The sequence below is a fragment of the Arvicola amphibius genome, chromosome 12, assembly GCF_903992535.2.
Source record: "Arvicola amphibius chromosome 12, mArvAmp1.2, whole genome shotgun sequence".
Lineage (NCBI taxonomy): Eukaryota > Metazoa > Chordata > Mammalia > Rodentia > Cricetidae > Arvicola > Arvicola amphibius.
This window is the reverse complement of record NC_052058.2, coordinates 110,811,174-110,832,242: the sequence shown is the minus strand read 5'-3', so window position 1 is coordinate 110,832,242 and position 21,069 is coordinate 110,811,174. Positions and strand designations below refer to the sequence as shown.

The window sequence follows — 21,069 nt, the reverse complement described above, 5'->3', positions numbered from 1 at the left end:
TGTCTCTTCCTAGGAACTAACCATCTAAAGGAAGAACAAGAATTTCATACATGCTTTCATCAAAATACTTCAGCATTAAAAAGAAAGAACAAAATGACTTTCACTGACTGTTAGGGTTCATTTCAGGCCTCTTCTTTCTCACAGGGCCTTGAAGTAAAATCGTGACATTTCAGGCCTCTTCTTTCTCATAGGGCCTTGAAGTAAAACCGTGAGACAAAACTCAAAGTTAATTAAAACACTGACTGCTAATCTTAGAGACTCAAGGTCCGGAAAGCACCATAGAGAGCCTCCCTTGTCTGTAGCTTATTGCTAACGTTCTAACCACTGACCTTGCAAGGCTGCCGAAGCTGCTGAGTCCCTTCTTCCCTTCCCCCCTCCCTCTGCCCACAATTCCTCTCTGAATGACTACTTAAGATGAAAAGCTTGCTTCAATAAACTGAGACCTTGACAACTTTACCCTGCTTGGTCTTGTTTTTTTCTCCCCCCATGTCTCTTTTCAGATAGCGCCCCTTCAGGACCTTGAATAGCTGACCCGCTGGTGGGTTACACACTGACTAGAGCAGGCTTGCTTGATAGTTAAGGAATTCTCTTCATGTATAAAAATAAATATCATACTTCTTCACTCCTTATACTTTAATTCCACAACGATTATTGTCATAACAAGGAACGGCAGACGCACTGGAACTTGTTTACTGGTGGCTGAGGGAAAAGAGTTGGTGACTGCTGTTCTTTGATATGCTATCTCTGTCCAATGCACGTATTCCTTCTGTGACGTGGTGAGCTCATGTTCCTAATCCTCTAGTGCTTCTCTTTGTTAGATGGGAAGAGAATAGTATCCAAATTTCTGTTAATTATTCTCAGGGCCCCTGGCTTCCCCACCACTAATCATATTGCTCCCCAGGCAATGATGATCACATGACAATTTAAGTATTGACATTGAGGCTTTGCATGGTGAAACATAAACTGTTCAGTGTTCAAAGTTAAATGAATTAACCTCTTCCAAGCCTGTAAAAAACCTAGAAACCTGGGCTTCTAAAGTATGGTCCATAGGAATATCTGCAGAATTTTGATAATTATATTGGGAAGCATTATAGCCTGCTGATTGATTTGCTACTCCAGGTCTGCTTTGAAAGATGACTTGTATTGTCTGAAATTAAGCAATAAAAGAGTGAGAGCTGCAGGGAATTGTGGAGTTGGCCTGGTCCATCCACCATCAGAGGAGGGCACTGTGGGCTTTTCAAGTAAGAGCCCTTGGCTCCGGGGGCACTGGGTGCCTTTCAGTTCCCAAGAAGCTGAGGCACTCCCTCAGGCAGTGAAGCATTCTGGCTTCCTGTGCTTCTCTGAGTTCCCTAGATGTCAGCAAAGCATATAGAAGTTTGGCTTGACAGTTGGTCTTAGACATTAGTCCGGTGTACCCTGTACAGCTTGCAAGCACCATTGTATCCTGGCAACTACAACTGTATTGATGCTGGCAGCATCATTGTATTATGTTTCTGATAAGAATATAAAAGTCTGTTTGCTTGCATTAAACTTGGCTCAGACTCAGTCTTACTGAGACCCCTCCAATCCAGCCTGGTTTTCATTCCTGCCAAACATGTTAGGAGACCCTGGTTTGGTAAGTAAGTGTTGGTGCTTATGAGCAGCATTTCTGCAACATAAATAAAGGTCACAGTAAGACAAATGTTGTGGTGGTAAAACAAATTATGCTATTCTCTCTATATAGACTTGACAGAATCACCAGAACATGTTCCTTCAATAATCATTTATTATTATTAGAGTGTGAAATGCTTATAGACTATGGGATGATTTTGCGATGATTGCTTTTCCATCTCATGATCCTGGTTTCTGATTGTTTATTTGGTACCATCAAGATGCTTGCATTTAATGAGAGACGAAGAGTTTAGGGTGAGCAATATCTCCCATAAAAGAGAATGCTACTGGTTTTGTTGTGCCTAATGAAGAAAAGGAATGGATGATCGGCATTGAACTCGATGGAAGGTGCCTTAATTCGAAGATCGACCTCACTTCCAGTGCCAGCTGAGGCCTCTGTGCCTTCTTCATTTATTTCCACAAAAGTCTTGTGGAAAACATTGGACAAAAATAGATTTCTGTCTGAAGACATGTTTGAGAAATCAGCTTTGCTCTGGCTAAAAGCGTCAGTCATCCCCATACTGCTTAGCGCTGACTTCAGATCATAACTCTCTTCCAGCTTGAACTTGGGGAGGTACAGCTGCACTTCAAAGATGTCCATCATATTTGCACTGGTCCACTCATGCAGTTTCTCGTAAGTGATAGCTCTTTCTAGCTGCAGGATTGGAATCCAAGAAGAGTGAGTAAATCAGAGAGAGAAAGACATAGAGGCGATTACTATCACTCCCTCTACTTAGGGCAGCAAAAGATACATTTGGAACTCCACCAGTAAATGATGAGAACTTTCTGCCACAGACCTACAGAGTCTTGATTTCATAGATAGTAATTCTCAGAAAATAGAAGAATTAAGTGGGGTGGCGGTGTCACATGCCTTTAATTCCAGTACTCAGGGAGGCAGAGACAGGCAGATTTCTGTGAGTTTGAGGCCAGCCTGGTCTACAGAGTGAGTTCCAGGACAGCCAGAGATACACTTTGAAAAAAAAAAAGAAAAGAAAATAGAATTAGACTTGATTTTGAAAGGGAAATTCTTCTAACACAGTATATAAGTTGTCAGTTATACTAAAATATCCCAATATAATTAAGCATTTGGAGGCTTCATACGCAAAACATATACTGTTGTGTACTTTGTTAGAACATAAATGAGTCCTTGCTGTCAACTTGATTAGATAATTAGCCACTAACAAATTGGTTAAACATGCCTCTGATTGTATCCGTGAGAGCATTTATTAGAAAATTAGATTATGAGAAGTCTCACATAATAAACATGTTAATCCAAACTCTGAATAGTCTATTAAGAGGTAACTGCATTGGGGAAGGTGGTGCCTGGCTGGACAAAGAACTTGTGTCCTTGATGGCTCTATCTTGCTCTGGCCTCTTTTGTTCACTTCTGCCTGCCACAACCTCTTTGCCAGGATGGGCTGAAATCAATGAAATCAATCTTCTCTCCCATAAGATGTTTCTTTTAGATGTAAATCACAAGCAACAATAAACTGACTAACACAGGGCACAAACTGTTCCTTTTCTTAACAGGGGAAACAGTTCATTGAAAAGAAAATCTCTGAAAAAAGAAAATGCCTATGCTTTATAATCACAGTGTTATAAGCTATGTCAATAAAGAATAAAAAGGTGGGAACCCTCTAGCTCTTCTGAGTACACTTTTATAGTGAGCATATGATACTTTACTTCTCTTTATAATTTAAAAGTTCTAAGAATAATGTATGAATGTGTGTATACATCTAACTGTAACAGCAAATAGATTTTACTTTTTATTGATAAGTTTGTTTCAAAGCATAAACTTTTGCTCATTTTGGAGCTTCATAGACCCAAGCATTGAGTGTCAGTGACATGTTTGTGAAGAGTACACATTAATGATGTGACAATGTCTTCATCTCAAGAGACTGGTTTCCTGAGAAGTAGCCCATTATGACTGTAATGTTTTCCATCTACACAGGTCTCATTGCTACCATTTTCCACAGTTTCATACAGTTTCAAAAGCAATATAGAAATATTTTTTCATACTAGCAGAATCAAAGAAAACTACCAAAATTAAGAAATAAATTAAAAACTAGACTCGAGGCAAAGAAATTCAGGATATCTGTTTCAGAAGAGGCTAATGTTCCATTTCAGCATTTATTTGCTTAGACATGGGGTGTGGTCAGGATTAAAAGGGTGAACAGCTTAAAAATGTTTATTTGATAAAAAATAAGTTTAAAAAAATGTGAAACTCACTATACATATAAATATATGTATTCATTTATAAATATAAGTGATTAAAAGATTGATTCAGGGGCTAGAGATGCCACAATACTTAATACTTAAGAGTACTAGCTGCTCTTCCAGAGGACTCAAATTAGTATATATATATATATATATATATATATATATATATATATATATCCAGTTCCAAGACATCAAATATTCTCTTCTGTTTACCACAAACACTGCACACACATAGTACATAGGCATACAAGTAAGCAAAACATCCCCTCACACAAAATAATAGTATAAATTTTTTTTAAAGATTTACTTGAGGCTGGGATGCAATTCTGTCCTAGAAAGTCTGATTAGCAACAAGAGGCCCTGGGTTTGATTGGAGGCACAACAAAAGAAGCCAGTCCTTGCCAAGAGTTTCTGTGTACATCAATTTGAAATAGGTCTGCAGATGACTTCCATGATTAGATATAGTTCTGACCTCTGGCACAACAAGGGTTATTAAACAAGAAAGTCCTTTGTGCAGGTAGTAGGGCTCCCAGGTCCCACAAGCCATTTCCTCTATGGGTAAACTCCTGGTTTCCACAAGCAGAGGCCAGCCAGGTATTACTTCTATTTCTACTGTGCTGCTGCCACCTAGAGTCCCTCAGCTACAAACCAGGCATGGCTTAGCAATAAAATATTGGGTTTCCAAAAGTCAGATCAAGCTGTAAGCACTCTAGCCTACAAACTTTCATCTGCTGAAATGCCAAATGAGAGTATGAGGCAACTTTCACCTAAAATTTCACCTAAAATGATTGCCTTCCTATGCAGAAACTTAAAACCAGCGAGGTGAAGTCCTCATGTTTTTCTCATGAAAGCATAGGGGAAACCACAGATTCCATTTGTGTCAGAGAGATTGATGTATCTACCTGTTCCAGGCCATTCACTTCTTCCGGCAGCAGAAGAAACAAGCTAAGGTCACGGTTCTGATAATAGAGTTGAAGGCCTATGGTTTGCAGCTCCTCAATGTGGAAGACCTGAAGATCCTTTTTCATTGACATCATTTGCACTGGTTTGGTGGTGGTCTGTAAAAATGGACAACAGAGTCACAGAGGAAGTTTTTTACCATATTCTCACCCTATCACCGTCAGTTTTCCTTTGTCTTAGACAATAGTAAAGCTGTGACCTTACAGGAGACACAGATGTTTTCCTGATATAGCTTCTGGAAAATTCTGCTAACAATGCCAGTGACAGCAAACAAGGGAGCTCCTGTATCTAACATCTACTGGGCAACCTGTTTATGCCACAATAGGTAGATTCTACCAAACACTTAAAAGCAGACATGCAGGAAAACTGTGTAAATATGTAAATGCAAATGACCAAGAAATTCAGGGTCATTTTACATGCAAATATTTGAGAGCCTTAGAACGTACTTTTAGTATCAAAAAAACCTGGAATTCATAAAATAAATGAAAAACTAGCAATAGATTAGGGGAAAATTCTTGCAAAATATTATCAGGGCTTCTGTTAAAATGTATCCAAGTAACTTCAGAGATAAGAAGAGGGCATCAGAACCCCAGGAGCTCAAGTTACAGACAGGAGTTTCCCCACAGGGTTGCTATGAATCAAACCCTGTGCTCTGGAAGAACAACAAGAGCTCTTAACTGCTGAGGCATGCCTCTAGCCTCACATGATATATTTTTAAACAAAATTAGTTGTAGATGAAACCACAAGGAACTTTCTGCAATTCAGTGTTATATACATATTATTTATCCATTGAATGTGGAGGAGAGGTCATTCAGAAGGCCTTCGCCATAAGCTGATGTTATCTTGTAGCCAGGCCACTGCTTGGGATACAGGGATGGTTTCCAGGGTGTGCATATAATGGCACCAGCTAGTGTTCTTCTAAGATCTCACTGCTAAAAATGTCATCTGGCTTTGAAGTGCTGCAAGATTCTTCCTCTAGGAATTTTAAATGGGGTTTATCAGTCTGTTCTCAAAGAGATGTTGTGAGTAGCTATGTTTGACCATTGTGGATTAAAAACAGGAAAAATTCTGAATTCATCCAGCAGAAAAAAATATGGTAGAAATTTAGTGGAGAAAAAAGTAAGAAAAAATTTTCCTGACAATATTTTGATTGGGACACATTCTAAACTACTGAAGTTTGGGTCTTAAGTGTACCCCAAAGGCCATGTGTGAAAGTCTTGGAAGTCCTGGTTGCCAGCTAGTAATGTTGCAGGGATGCTGTGATCTATAGGAGTTGGTTCTTAGTAACGAGGTTGGATCACTGGTGTAAATGGAGATGGGCAGAGTTTTTCTGTCCAGACTGCCTGGTCCCAAATAAACATACAGACACTTATATTAATTACAAAATGCTCAGCCAACAGCTCAGGCTTATTACTAACTAGCTCTCAGAATTAAATTAACCCATTTCTATTAATCTACAATAACACACATGGTTCAAGGTTTTACTTGTCTTCCAGCACGTCTTCCTGTGGCTGGCTGGTCACAGGACTGCCCCTGACTCTGCCCTCCTTTCTCCCTATATTTTCAGTGTGGCATTTCTGCCTAACCTTATTGTGCTGTGCTACAGGCCAAATCAGCTTTATTATTAACCAATGAGGATACTACACATTCACAGCGTACAGAAGGATTATCCCTCAGCACCCTGGAGTATCGGGACCCTATTTTCTCTTTTCCTCTTCGCCCTCTCTTTCTTCCTCTTCCTCCCTCAGTCTCTGTCTTCCCCTCCCTTCCATACAGCAAGTAACTGCTTCATTGCTGACTTTCTATATTAATGTTCTCTGGGACAGGTGACCAGAGACTAGAGCTCCAAATCATGAGCTACCATTTTTTCCTTCTTTCAAGCTGCATTTTATTGTGGTGATGGCAAGCTGATAGCCCTTGGAATCCCTTATATCTATCTTTAACTTTGTTTCATATCTACCCAGCTTACACACACACACACACACACACACACACACACACACACACACACACACACACACTACTATAATGGGCTTAATAGAAACAGCAGAACTTATAGTGGAACAATCTTTGGTTCTAGAAAGTTTAACTCAGACACACCTCTATTTCCTTAACTACTTATATTTCTCAACTGAGAAATAAATATAAATCCCACTCCACCTAGCTCCCACATGCTCAAAACCATAAAATGATAAATTCTGCAAATAGATTGTATTCAGAGAAAAACAATGAAATATTAACACTTTAGTAGATGGAACAAAAAACTCCCAGGCCAACCTTTCCTTCCCTAATATGAGCCAGGATACAGAAAGATACCATTAGGAAAAAAAACAATTTACTGTAGAATCTATTTTTATAAGGTCATGTGACAATTCCATGTCCTTTAGCCGGCTCTTACCTTGTTTATTTTGAAAGGCCTTTCAGTGGTGTTCTGCACTGAGAACTGATGCTCCCAGGTCCCTTTAAAGTACAGGGCGTTCACCAGCACCATCTTAGTCATGGAGTCCACCGAATCGTCAGGGAGGAGATTTGGGATTTTACCTATAAGAACAGGACAGATTTCAAAATGGCTTCTGGGATATGCATGTTTTAATTAGATAGCCAAATTTCTAATTTTTCTGGGAACATAGTTTTCTATTAAAAATATTTTCAGATATTCCAGAAATAGAACAATTTAAGATTAAGTAGTACACTTTTTCTCAAGAGCTATGAGGAAGGAGAGAAATAGTGGAAAAAAATAATATGCTGACTCTTCCAATAATCATCATTTTACAGCCATAGTAAACAAATACATATCTGTATCCAGTCTTTGAGGACTACTGTCATTTAAAGTTTTCCCCAAAATGCTAATTCATGAATCAATGTAAGAAAATGAAATGCAGCAGAAACAACCTTCCTCAATGTCCAACGATACCACTTTTGGGTATATATCCAAAGGATGCTCACTTGTGCGACAAAGACATGTGCTCAACTATGTTCATTGCAGCATTGTTTGTCATAGCCAGAACCTGGAAACAACCTAAATGCCCTTTGACCTAAGAATGGATAAGATTTATGCAATGGAGTACTATACAGCAGAAAAAAATGACATCTTCAATTTTGCAGGCAAATGGATGGAGCTAGAAAACATCATTTTGAGTGAGGTAACCCAGATACAGAAAGACAATTATTATGTCTACTCAATCATAAGTGGTTTTTAAACATAAAGCAAAGAAAACCAGCCCACAAATCACAATCCCAGAGAACCTAGACAACAATGAGGACCCCAAGAGAGATATACATAGATCTAATCTACAAGGGAAGTAGAAAAAGACAAGATCTCTTGAGTAAATTGGGAGCATGGGGACCTTGGGAGAGGATTGAAGGGGAGCAGAGAAAAATGTAGAGCTCAATAAAAATAATAATAAAATTTTTAAAATATATTAAAAAGAAAATGAAATGTGGTATTAGTTGCATAGAAGGAAGACACAATGCTTTTGTTTGCAGATAATATAGTTAACAAAAAAAATAAAATGAAAAACAAATGAAAATTTGTTATAAATATTGACTTACACTACTTTACAAGCAATGTATTTTTCTCCTAGCAATAGATCCTGGAAAAGATACAGTTGCATGTTGGTGCTATATCACATTTATAAAATAGTTGATAATAAATATTGGTTTAGTTAGATGGTTAGTTTATTTGTCTGTATGTTTGACAAAATATCTTTCTATGTAGCCCAAGGCTAGTGTGGAGAACTCATCAGGTAGCCTAAGGCATAATCTTGCTGACTGGACCTCAGTGGGATAAATTTATAAGCATGTGCCACCAAGGACAGATTACTAAAACAGTATTAAACAACAGAACCAGGCATCTGGCAAGAAACTAAAACATAAAATTAGCTTCAGTGAACTGCTCTTAACAAGTTAAATTCAAAACTGTCAGCTGTTCCTTCCCCTGAACAGGAACCAGACCAGCATCTCTAACACACTTATCTGTGATTTTTTTTTTTTTGTAGTTCCTTTTATTTAGAATAGTCTACTGTTTTTGGAAAACATTGATATTTTTTAAAATTAATTGCCCTTTGTTGTGCAGAATGTCCTCAAATTCTCAATTTAAGTGTATCTCATTGTTCTTTGAGATAATATTAAGAATATTCATTTTGAGCCAGGCGGTGGTGGCGCATGCCTTTAATCCCAGCACTTGGGAGGCAGAGGCAGGTGGATCTCTGTGAGTTCGAGACCAGCCTGGTCTACAACAAGAGCTAGCTCCAGGACAGGCTCTAAAGCTGCAGAGAAACCCTGTCTCGAAAAACAAAAAAAAAAGAATATTCATTTTGTAAGAAAATCTTTGTATATTTAATTTTCTACCTCTCCAAAATGTTTGCATTTTCAGCCCTAAGACCTGATATTATGTATTTTTATTTGGAAAGAGAGTTCGGCATTTAATCAAATTAAGTCATGTCATACTGAGTTAAAGTAATCCTCAGGCCAGTGATTCATGCCCTCTAGAAAGAAGGAAGCTTAAATGTAGAGGCTAGAGTATACAGACCATATTCCTATATTTTATGACAGTCAAAACTCTGAGTGACCCAGGAAGGCACAATTTGCACCTTCCACATAGAAAGTGGTTGCCTAGTCTTTGATAGTGAGACAAACTGACGCCATCCTGAGCAAATGGTCAGGATAAGCTAATGTCATTCTGCTCCTTCTATTGTAACTTAGGAGGTCGCCTGGGGAAGAGGAGTTTTTCAGTCTACATGACAGAGCAGGCATAGATAGGAAGACGTGACCAAATGAACATAGATAGGTGTGGACATGACCCAAGTCATTCTCCCCATTACCTAGGAAATATAATGCAAATAAATTTCCTTCTTAATTTACGTCTTGATATTATAAAAGCTATTTGGGTAATAAACACAGAAGATTTTTCAGGATGTGAATTCAGAATTTCTTGAAGGATCACTGAAAACTCCCTCCCGATATAGTTATGTGAGTTGTGTTTTCATTCCCACACCTTTACTCTGGTTTGAGAAATGATTTAGGTCTGGACTGGTCCTAGATCCCAACACTTAAAAAACACAAACATTAAACAAGAAACAATGTGAGCACAGAAGAATGCAAAAGAGTAGCAAGGAAATCTGGTGGCAATGAAGACAAAGACAAGAAGAAGAACACATCCTCTCTCAAGGACTGCTCTGGATGTCTGGCATACATATCAAGCCCAGGGAGGACTGTTGCAGAATAATTTTTGTGCCCCAAACTCTAACAAATAATCTTAATTTCCAAGATAACTATAATCATGCACCATTAAAACTTGCTCTATTTTTGTTATTAATTAATAGCCAGTTTTCTTTAAAATTACAAGTGCAACAGTTATTCCTAGTTCCCATTTTTCATTTCTTTTATTTTATCCTTGACTCCTCTTTGAAATCTGTAAACTATATCTCTTTTCCTGTCTACTTGGAAAAGTGGAGGTTTGCCTTCTATAACTTAGATAAGATATCCTGTGGAGGCTACCAATCTAAAACTTACAGAAATAAATAGAAATAAAAATTCTGAATACTTACTATATCCCACAGTTGCACTAAAGAAATACATAGGCATGTATGGCACAATTTCATATAAATATGATGAAGCTTGGCACAAGCCCTTAGCTATGCCCTGACTACAACTTACCCTCAGTCTGACTTTCCACCCAGGAGTTGATCTCTGTTCTGATCTGGCCAGAAGCTCCAACAAAGTTAACAGACTGTGGTTCTGCACCAAAATATGTTTGCATGTCCTTCAAATATTTCTGAAAGATATAGGTAAAATACACTTCTGTACAGCTGTACAAAACTGAGAAATCAAACCTGTGTACATTATTTAAAACAAAAATCAATTGAGGACAACTACTCTCACTCCACACTCCATCTCTACTTCATCATTCCTGTATCTGTCAAATGTGAATGTAATCCTCCTCAACCCCGCTAGCTATAAAGAACTCCAGGTAGAGAAAGAAAATCTGCCAGCCCACAGGTTTGATTTTGGCACCCACTTCTTGACTATTTTTAGATATTATTTATTTTATTTTTGATATTATAATTGTATTATTTTCCCTTTTATTTTCTTACCTTTAAGTCTTCCTTTCTACCTCTTTTTGATCTCTTTCAAATTCATGGCCTCTGCTTTTCATTAATTGTTGTTACATTCATGTAGGTATATGTATTTACAAATATATTCCTTAATACATAATCACAACCTGTCTACATAATGTTACTTGCATGTATGTTTTGTTGTGTTTTATTCAGACCTGGAATTGAGAATAGAATGAAAAGAGAAGACTATATATCACAAGAGTTATCTAGTGGCCAAATGGTATTTAGAGTTGGACATGGCTTTCTGTGAGAGGAATAGGAACACAGTAAGGCCTTTGAGTCTGCAACTTGGCAGCTTGACATCTCCAAACCTCAGGAACTTACAGCAACTGAAGATAACTATATTCTGCTGGGAAATGTCACCTGGAAGTGAGGTGAAATACCTTACTGGTCACTTTGAGGGAGTGAGAAAGACCTCTGTCTACAGAGTTTTGATGATCCACCCCACTGCACTCAATACAGCTGACTTTAACTGAGCTTGCAGTTGCTATGGGAACATAACTTGTTTTCTTGGGGAGGTCCAGTGTTGGTTCCTTTAGTTTGCTCATTTGGACAAAAAGTAAGAAGTAAAGAGTAATAAATTAATCCCGTCCCCAAGAAATGGTTTAAACATTGGGAGATCTGCATTGGGATTTATAATCCAGCAAAAATAAAACACAAATATGAGGTCCTACACCCTGTTAATTCACCTGTAGACTCATAAAAAGATGTGCAGATACCTATATCCTTTTTGTTTTGAGTCCAATGCTACTGCGGCCAACTCTATTGATAATGAGTCAAGTAGAAGTCCAAAAGCCTGACAGTAATAAAACTGTCTTTAAGGCTCTGCCTAGATGTTTTGTAGATCCAGTATTAACAAAGCCCAAGGCTCTAAACCCACAAGAACTCACCGAAGTGGGCACACATCACATGCTTGAAACCACAGAGTACCTGCTTCTCTTCTGTCATATCTAACCCCTTGCTTTTAGCCCCCTAGATGATTTAGTCTACACTCTTGTTGATCTCTTTCAAATGGTGTGATGCACAAATGTAAGTGAAAAATGACTTAGTGTAGTCTGGGGCCCATTTGAGTCTTAGGACAATAAGGTCACAAGATTTCTGTTGGTGGGATTTTAACCATTAACAAAAAAAAGGAAGTTGGTATTATTTCATGTTCCATGTTGACCACATCTCTAGAATCCTGTTGTGGGAACTTCCTCTACTCTCATCTCAAAATCCTCTTTGTTCCCAGGGACAGCTTCTAGCCAAAGTGCTACCCTATGATTACATGACTCTATGTTTGTCCATTATATTTTCTTGTGAAACAAATGTTAGCTAAAGGAACCAATGTCTACGTGTCCATGAGTCATTCCTGTCTCAGATCCAATACTGGTTTACTTCAGAACTTGGTATGCATGATCATTGCAAAATGATTGCTTGCCAGGAGATACTATCCACATTAAGATTTTTCCTGGGACCCCTAAAGAAATGTGTATTTTATTGCTGTTTCTTCCTTACTCCTTCGATTTTTATTAATGAACAGAAAGACATTTACACTCACGTTATGAAATGGATATGTTTTCTCCCCATATATCCTATTGGCTGTTTTGAGTATGTAGGAATTTCCAGGCTTGAGTATTTCTGCAGCAAAGGTCTGGAAATCAGAGTTCATTTCTTCAACGTTGTCTGAGTTCAATTCCTTTACAAGAAAGAGGATTAGAAAAAAATGTTGAACAAAAGTCAAATAATATATGACCAATATATAGTAAATGAAATCCTTTGGTGTATTACAAGCATAAAGTAAAAGCAATTTATTTAAAATAGATAAAAGTATTTTCTTAGATATTTCTAGTATAAAATCTTAATGAAGGCACGTTTCCTTCACTATTAACTTGCAAAGACAGACAAGAATAACTTCAAAAGTAAAACAAAAACTTGAAAGGGATGAAAAGAGCAATAAGTCAAGAAGGAAAGAATATTGCTACAAAACGCAGACACTCTGGAATCTGAAAAGTATTCTGATATATTTAATCTAAGAAAGGGATTGATTAAAATGACCACAAACACATAAATTAGAAGCAATCCACTCATAACTGTCCACTGGATATTAAATATATAAATACCATTTTTCTCTTCTTTTCACAAGCAGGGCCAGATTTGAAGAGCCGTCCTTTGTCTAATTGAAGTACCTATGATTTCAATAAAAAGTAAATCATTACACTTTGCAGATAAGTACCCATATAAAATAACATATTTGTAAATATGAATCAGCAGTTCTTATGAGCACAGAATATATAAATAACTGAACACAGAGCCACAAACTGAGCTCATATAATTTCAGTTGAGTACCTCAAAACTCTTTAAGTGAAATTAAAAAAAAAAAAACTCTTTTAAGTTTCTCATGGCAGGGTGTGCTTGTACAAACCTTTAATCCTGCTCTAGATGATTCTTTAAGCCTGGCCTACAAAGTGAGCTCCGGGACAGCAAGGGCTACATGGGGAAATCATGTCTCAAAAAACAAAATAGAAATCCACAGATTGCCCTGGGAAGGGAAAATAGGTGAAATCTCCTGAGAAAACTGTGGGCAGGGTGGGTAGAGGAGAGGGGACAGAGGATGGGAATATAAGGAATCTGGATGATCAAGTTGGAGTAGGGACAGAGAGGGAGAGATATCTGATGAAGGAAACTATTATGGGATTAGGGAGAAACCTGGTACCAGGGAAACTCCCAGGAATTCCCAAGGGTGACCACAACTATTACTCCTAGCAGTAGTGGAGAGGGGGCCTAACTGGCTGTCTCCTGAAATCAGATTAGTGATTGCCCTAATTGCCATCATAGAACCTTCATCCAGTATTTGATGGGAGTAGATGTAGAGATCCACAGCCAAGCCTTGGGCAGGGCTCTGGGAGTCAATTTGAAAAGAGTGAGGGGGATTATAAGCGCAACAAGGGTCAAGATCATGTTTGGGAAATCCACAGAGACAGCTGTCCTGAGCTCGTGGGAGCTCACACACTGGAGAATGACAGCTAGGGAGCCTGCATATGGGTGACAGTTGCATAGCTTGATCTGTTTGTTGGACCCCAACAGTGGGACCAGGATCTGCCCCTGGCACATGAGCTGGCTTTTAAGAACTCATTCCCTATGGTGGGATGTCTCTCTTAGCTTTGATGCAGGGGGAGGAGCTTGGTCCTGCCTCAACTTCTTCAAGTGCTAGTTGACTCCCATGGGAGGCCTTTTCCTTTCTGAGGAGTGGATGAGAATGGGCAGGGGTGTAGATAGGGGGTAGGAGGAGGACATGGGAGGAGCGGAGGGAGGGAAAACAGGTTGGTATACAAGATAAAATTTTTAAATTAATAAAAAATATAAATTAACAAAAGTTTGATGTAAACACTTGGCAAGAAAACAAACAAAATAAGTTATTTGTGTCTTTATTGCCATACACTTAGGATATTTGTAACGATGTTAGAAATATTCTGAAGTAAAATTCTCTTGCTTTTCATATGTTTTAAAAAGAGAGGTAAGTATATACAAGGAAAATGTGTTTTAAACAGTGGCTTATCATTTATACATAAAGAAGAAAATCCTGGTTTTATGGAAATAAAGATAGAACTAGGATTTCATATATGGACACATAAAGTTTATTTTATGAAAAATTAGAAGTGGTATGATATGTGATGTATAATTTTTGTCTCTAATTCATATTCTTGGGTTCCTGGCACCTATTTCCCATAACCTTTATTATTTTCCAGGTAACTAGAACACCATCAGAATAGACTGGAACAATGTTTATGCCTCATTCATCAGCTTTCTCTTGGCCTGTTTTCACCTGCTCCCTTCTGAAGCCCAAGCCTCAGATACTAGTTTCTCTTCCTCAAGATGGATCATAGAAACTAAAAATGTAACCTTCCTCCATTCTTCTGTCTTTAACAATGCCTTCAAGACATCCTCTCACATTTTCTGTTTGGTAGAGGTTCTTTGAAGAACAAAACACGCAAATAAACAAAGAAGTAAAAAAGACCACTTGTTCCATACTTAGAGAAGAAACACTGCATAGAGAACTAGGGAAGCCTGGGAGAGCCAGGCTTGCTGGCTTCCTCAGTGTCAGTCTGTTTCTTTGTACGTGACTGTCATCATTCAAAGACATAATCAAGTCTCCCCCAGAACCCCAGAAGACAGGGTTCAAAAAGTAGGTGAGCATCTGCAGATCCCCAAAGGTTTGTACCCTGGGAAAGGTCATGAAAACTGTCAGCTTTTGTCCTTCATACATTACCTCAACCATTTCTTCATCTGCATCCTTTGTAGCATTCTTTAAAATAAGTCAATAAACAGGCATTTTCCTAAATCCTGTGAGCCACACTAGCAAATTAACTGAGATTAATGAGGATGGTGTGGGAGCTTTCATTTACAGCTGACTTTTGGATCAGAAGATGCATGGGTAAAATAGCCCAGAGCTCTGACTGCATCTGAATTGGAAAGAAAACTTAGGAACCAAACCTCCATCTGTGGAATTTAGTGATATTTGTGGGTACAATATATAAGAATTTGTGACTTTGAGTACATACTATGGAGAAGACCTCTAGCATCTACTGTCAGAAGTGGGGTGTGCTATAAAAACTGTTTAGAATAAAGTAGGTTTGAGTTTATTTTGTCTCCATAACCTCCACAGAAACAGGGAGAAAGACTAAGGGAGGATGATTGGGTACCAAAGTACAGTCAGACAGCAGCAATAAGGTTGAGTGTTTTGGCCCACAGGAAGGTGACTAATTCACAATGATCTATTCTATATTGTAAAAAGAATTAGAAGACAGGACTTCAGAGCTCCCTGAAACAGAAATGCAAATACTCGAGGGGGGAAGACCATGATCATTATGCACTGTATACATGTGTCATCATACTGTACCCCATAATGAGTAAATAAATTACAGAGAAAATGAAAAGCACAGTGTTCAATTGATACCACCATTTAGATACTTTAATCAAAACCGCTATTAAAATTCAGGGCTTTTAGTTCTTTTTCTAGTTGATTGCTCTATTTTTCATTAACGCAACTCAATATATACAGACATAACCTTCACTTTCACCCTAGCATTTCTCTTGGAAGCTAGCAGGAAGGATGCTCTTCTCCTGTTTTCCCTCTTTTCCCTCAAGTATGCCACAGTGTACCAGGAGATGATGGATGTGAGTAAGGACCACCTGCCCCAGGATAATGAGGTGCATAGCAAGTACAGTAGACTCACTGCAACAAAGTTATTCATAATTGCATCATGGACAAACATTACCCTGGAATATATTCATGGAGAGATGGAATCTTCTTAAAAACAAATCTGTAGGAAAGCCTTATTAACCAGTTAATTGTAGTCAGTTGTATTCACATACCTGATTACATGTATACATGCATATGACTTTTTACCATATATTTTACTATATATATTATACATAATTATTTTTTATTTTACACAATATTAACTTTATATTTAAATACTATCTCTGAGATCTTCAGATTTAGAGATATCTCTGAGATTTAAACAAAGATGTGACCAAAGAAAGCTTGAAAGCAGAATTCTTTTGTTGTTGTTTTGTTTAAGATGGAGTCTCACTTTGTAGTTCTAAGCTGGCATATAATTCACTATGTTCTGCAGACTGAGTTAGAACTCACAGCTATCCTCCTGCCTCAGCATCTTAAGTGCTGAGATTACAGGTGTGAGCCGCCACACACAGCTAGACTTCTTTAATTTCTCTTTCAGAGGGATGCTAAAAAGTTCTATAATTAAAATTTGGATATTAGTTTTAAAGACAGGTTTATCATCAAAATAGAACTGTGTTTGGTTCTAAACTACAATGTATGACCTCATCATTTATCTACTTTTCTGACAAATATAACTTCTTAAAGAATTTTCCAAAGAACAACTTTCTTGTTGTTGAGACACAATGCTAGCCTGTAGCTCTGAGTAGCCTGGAACTTGCTCTTTAGACCAGGCTTGCTTTGAACTCCCAAGATGTTCCTGCTGGGATTAAAGTCATATGCTAACAAACTTGGCCACAAACAACAAATTCAAATGGATTTCTTTCACTGTACATCACTTTCTTTTTTTTTCCAGTTTATTTATTTTTTATTAAAAATTGCCATCTCCTCCCCTCTTCCTCCCCCTTCCCTCCCCTCCCCTCCATGCATACCCTACTCCCTCCCTCTCCAGGCCAAGGTATTGTAAAATGTGAACTAACTGGAATTTTAAAAACAACTTCACATTCAGACAGTGGAGTATGGCTGTTTTTGCCACTCACCTGGGATATCTGGGCTGCAGTGGTACCTCTGGTACCCAAATACACCATAGCCAATGAAGTTGAGATGCCCCAAGGAGAAAAGAACATATTTTTACCCTCAGCAGATTCAGCTAGCTTTTTGCTAAACTCCAAGGCAAACTGGTTGATTGACACTGCTAGAGAAGCCATTGGGTTCCTATAAAAAAGCATAAGACAGAAAACATATAAATGTTAAATCTTTTCAATTTAATGTATTTTAAAAAATTATCTGTCCAAGTAGGGATAGCTATATACAATTATCTATAAGAACTGAGCTGATTTTAACAAACTTCTTTCTAACTATATATTGCTTTTGTCTTATATATTCCAACACTTAAAAACACAGAATGTAAGAGGCTTACGTCAAAGTATTGGGCTTATGTGTCTCAGAAAATAGCTGGATTATGACCAATTGACAGCTGAGTGCCAAGGCAGTTTTTCCATTTCCTTGACATTTATTACTTTTATGCCTCTGTGTAGTCCACCAAAGCTCCATGAGAACAATATTTTCTTCTTATTATTATTATAATATATGTATTATTATATTGCCTTATATATCCAACAGCATATAGTTGAACACTTTGCCCCAAATAGTCTTTACTGTTTGTGATACAATAAGAATTACTTAATTTAACTTGATTTTATCTACAATTAAGTTGGAAATTCTTAATACAGAAATTGAAAGTAGTTTCCCTTTTTTCTTATTCACTTTTCTTTAACAAAAGTTTCCTAATGCTTATATTATTATACTAATTGCATTCCATGGATAACATTCATCTTCTAAGTTCATATTCTACCATATTACATTACATACATAACATTCATCTTCTAAGTGTCACTTCTAATTGCTCTGGCATTTTAACTTAAAATGCCATTTAAAATTGAGTCAAATATATAAGTCAAATATATATATATATATATATATATATACACATATATATGTGTGTATATATATATATTCTTACTGTTTCTCTATAGTCAAATAATTTTCAAATTAACTAAATGACTAATCCCAAATGCCTAAGCCTGGGACCTTCCATAGGGACTGTGCTGGGTCTTATCCCAATAGCCAATAGCATATTTCTACTGAGAAATCTGCAACAAAGGCTTCAGAAAAGTCAGAATCAAGGACAAGTGTGTGTAGATTTTGGTTACATCATAACTTTGTGTGATTTATTTTACAGCAATTCTTTTGAAATCCCTCCCGCGCATAAAGCTACACTTGATTAAACAGCTTCCCAGACTCAGAGTCACACCCAAGGTGTGGTTTCTACCCACTATGAAATCTCCAGATGGACTCAGGGAAAATACTCTTTGAAGAAATAAAACCCCTTCCTGTCTTGTAGTCACTCCACCCTCCAACAAATCCTTGGGAATTTGCCAGTATCCCTTTCCCCATAAAAATAACATCTTAGAAATAACTGCTTCCTGAAAGATCATGTCCATTCAGGTCACATTTTGGTTACAAAACTTATAGTTTTAAAATTCATGAAATGTATTTAGAAGAAAAATGTTTGTTTCTGTTGCAAATCATATTAACTAGCAAGGGAAGAGAGCTAGTAACATCTCAGTGCCTGGGAATTTTATATCTCAATATGGAGATCACCTTAATATAGTACTTTTTTGTACACATGAACTTCCTGAAAATCATGCTTTTCTCTAACAAAAGAGATAGCCCGGTGTGAACAATTAATATCTACTTATCTTATTATATTAAGCATGGCCTAAAATATACAAGTGAGAAAACTCTGATGACTCCCATCTTTAGAAAAAACCATAAGGAAGAACTACAGTGACCATCTAACCTAAGAAATAATTCCTGAAAGATTATTATTCCTGAATTCAAAGATGAGATTTTATTGGAAATAATTTATATATAAGTGTTGAACAATCAGAAACTTAGTCTCTTTCTCTCTGTGTCTTTGTCTGGCTTGCTTGCTTGTCTGTCTCTTTCCTCGTGTGTGTGTGTGTGTGTGTGTGTGTGTGTGTGTGTGTGTGTGTGTGTATACAGATGCACTTGTGGGTACATTTACATGTAGAGTCATAAAAGATATAAGACAATCTTCTGTTGTTTCTCAGGAGATCTTCACCATGTTGTTTTGAGACAGGATAATCACTAGCTTGAGATTTGCCAAATAAGATAGACTAGCTGAGCAGCCAGCCATGAGCACTCCCCTAGCACTGGGGTTACAAACGGTAATTACCGTGCCTGGCTTTTTACATGAGTTATGGGAACAACCTCAGGTTCTCATGCTTGTGAGACAAGTAATGTATTGATTTAACTATCTGCCCATCCCCCTACTGTATTATTTACAAAATGAATTGCTCTTTTGACATTTTCAGCACTGAAGAGGACATTAAGAAAGGAAGAATGATCATAACGTCTATCAAAACAACACCATTTTAAACAAACACACTTCTAACACAAGAACTTGGACAGAACCTTAGAACCACCCTAGTCCAACACTCCCATTTAATACCCAAGACACTCGGGAACAGAGGAGTTAGATATATTGACTGATGGTGCATACTACAGAACAGTGAACAGTGCAGTCGCATTCTCTTTGCTATGAACCTGTGGTCAGTGCAGCTAGTGGTTTGCAGGCTTTGGATGGCAGGAGCCAGAGTGAGTGATGTAGGACCAACAAGGAGCACAAGAAGTTTAAAAGAGGGATGAGGAGTAGTAGAGGATGTGACAACAGGGGTGCGCTTCTTCTTTGTCCCGTGAAAGAATACTCAAGATCTCTTGCTTTACTGGTGATAATGCTCTAATCTTTACGAAACTGTGCATAACAGAAAACAGCATCTTAATTGCCTCCCAGCACCACTTTATTTCCCAGAGCCCTTTTCTGGGGCAGCTGTTAAGTTGGAGTGCTTCTGAAGAGTAAGGTGTGCTCAGGAACTCAGACAGTCCACAGCAGTGAAAGAAGCTAAGGACACGTGGAATGCTGATAGGTGGGGAAATGGTTCCTATATATGGCATGAGCCAGCCATTAGATCCATACACCAAAGTTCATACTGTGAAGACACCCATCAGAAGGGCTAGAATGATTGGGATTCAATTATTCTAAGAATGTTCTATTTCCTTTTGTTAAGTTGGCAAATGCAACTCAATACATGGAAAGTCCAGACACGACTAGAAGAAAGAAATCCACTCACATTTCTCACAATTCCAAGTGGAACAGCTGAAGTCTCCTTGAAATTAGTTCATCTTCCTCTTAGTCAATCAGACTTCAAACAGGTTCAAGGTTAAGTAGCTGACTTGTACCGAAAAGCCCTGAGGAAATGGAGCTTCATCTATTATTCTTAGTTTCAAGTAGAGGTCTTAGCAATTTGCTAGGCATTACCATAAGGAAAACACAAACATTTTTAACTAAGAAAAATATTTACAATACCTTATTTCTCCTTCTGGGATCAGACTTGGCAAACTGTTCCTTTAGTGAGAGACTGTGGCTGAAGAGTGAGGTAACTTTTAACTGAAGAAATGTAAAAAAATAAAAAAAACCACACAGCCCCTCCTTTTGAGCTCCACCCTTGGTTCCCTTTCACAAGCCAGCACACTCTTCCTTTCAGGCTTATCTTGGCCAAAAGTGCAAATAAGTACAAGCGGCAGACAACAGGGTTCTTTCCTGAATAATTAATGAAGTACATTTTCCACATGGGTCTGCACGTAGAGACATGAAATTTGACAAACCGTAACTCATACATTCCAAGCTAAATCCCTTCTATGGATCGCTAACTGACAGCAACCAGCATGGTCTCCACTGGTTTGCCTCTTTTTAAAAATGAAAAGTTTTTAGTGCAATGATAATGGACCTGAAATAGAAGACGTTATTACTGC

The 21,069-nt window shown here is 37.8% G+C and overlaps 1 protein-coding gene across 1 annotated transcript; it reads right to left on the bottom strand.

Annotated features, from left to right (window-relative positions):
- Positions 1-1,900: 1,900 nt before the first annotated feature.
- Positions 1,901-20,694, bottom strand: Serpinb10 (serpin family B member 10). The gene is made up of 8 exons (XM_038350058.1): positions 20,624-20,694; positions 17,211-17,385; positions 13,052-13,117; positions 12,490-12,627; positions 10,489-10,606; positions 7,229-7,371; positions 4,773-4,928; positions 1,901-2,305 (listed from the first exon to the last, which is right to left on the bottom strand). The coding sequence occupies exons 2-8, from the start codon at positions 17,376-17,378 to the stop codon at positions 1,901-1,903; spliced, it is 1,194 nt and encodes a 397-aa protein (XP_038205986.1). The 5' UTR covers positions 17,379-17,385; positions 20,624-20,694.
- Positions 20,695-21,069: the final 375 nt, after the last annotated feature.

Excerpts from the sequence above, each read along its gene's own strand:
- Serpinb10 (XM_038350058.1), bottom strand. The coding sequence starts at position 17,378 with ATGGCTTCTCTAGCAGTGTCAATCAACCAGTTTGCCTTGGAGTTTAGC. Across the intron at positions 12,628-13,051 it reads GTGAAAAGAAGAGAAAAATG|GAATTGAACTCAGACAACGT; the intron begins GTATTTATATAT and ends TTTCTTGTAAAG. Across the intron at positions 4,929-7,228 it reads GGCCTTTCAAAATAAACAAG|ACCACCACCAAACCAGTGCA; the intron begins GTAAGAGCCGGC and ends CCATTTTTACAG.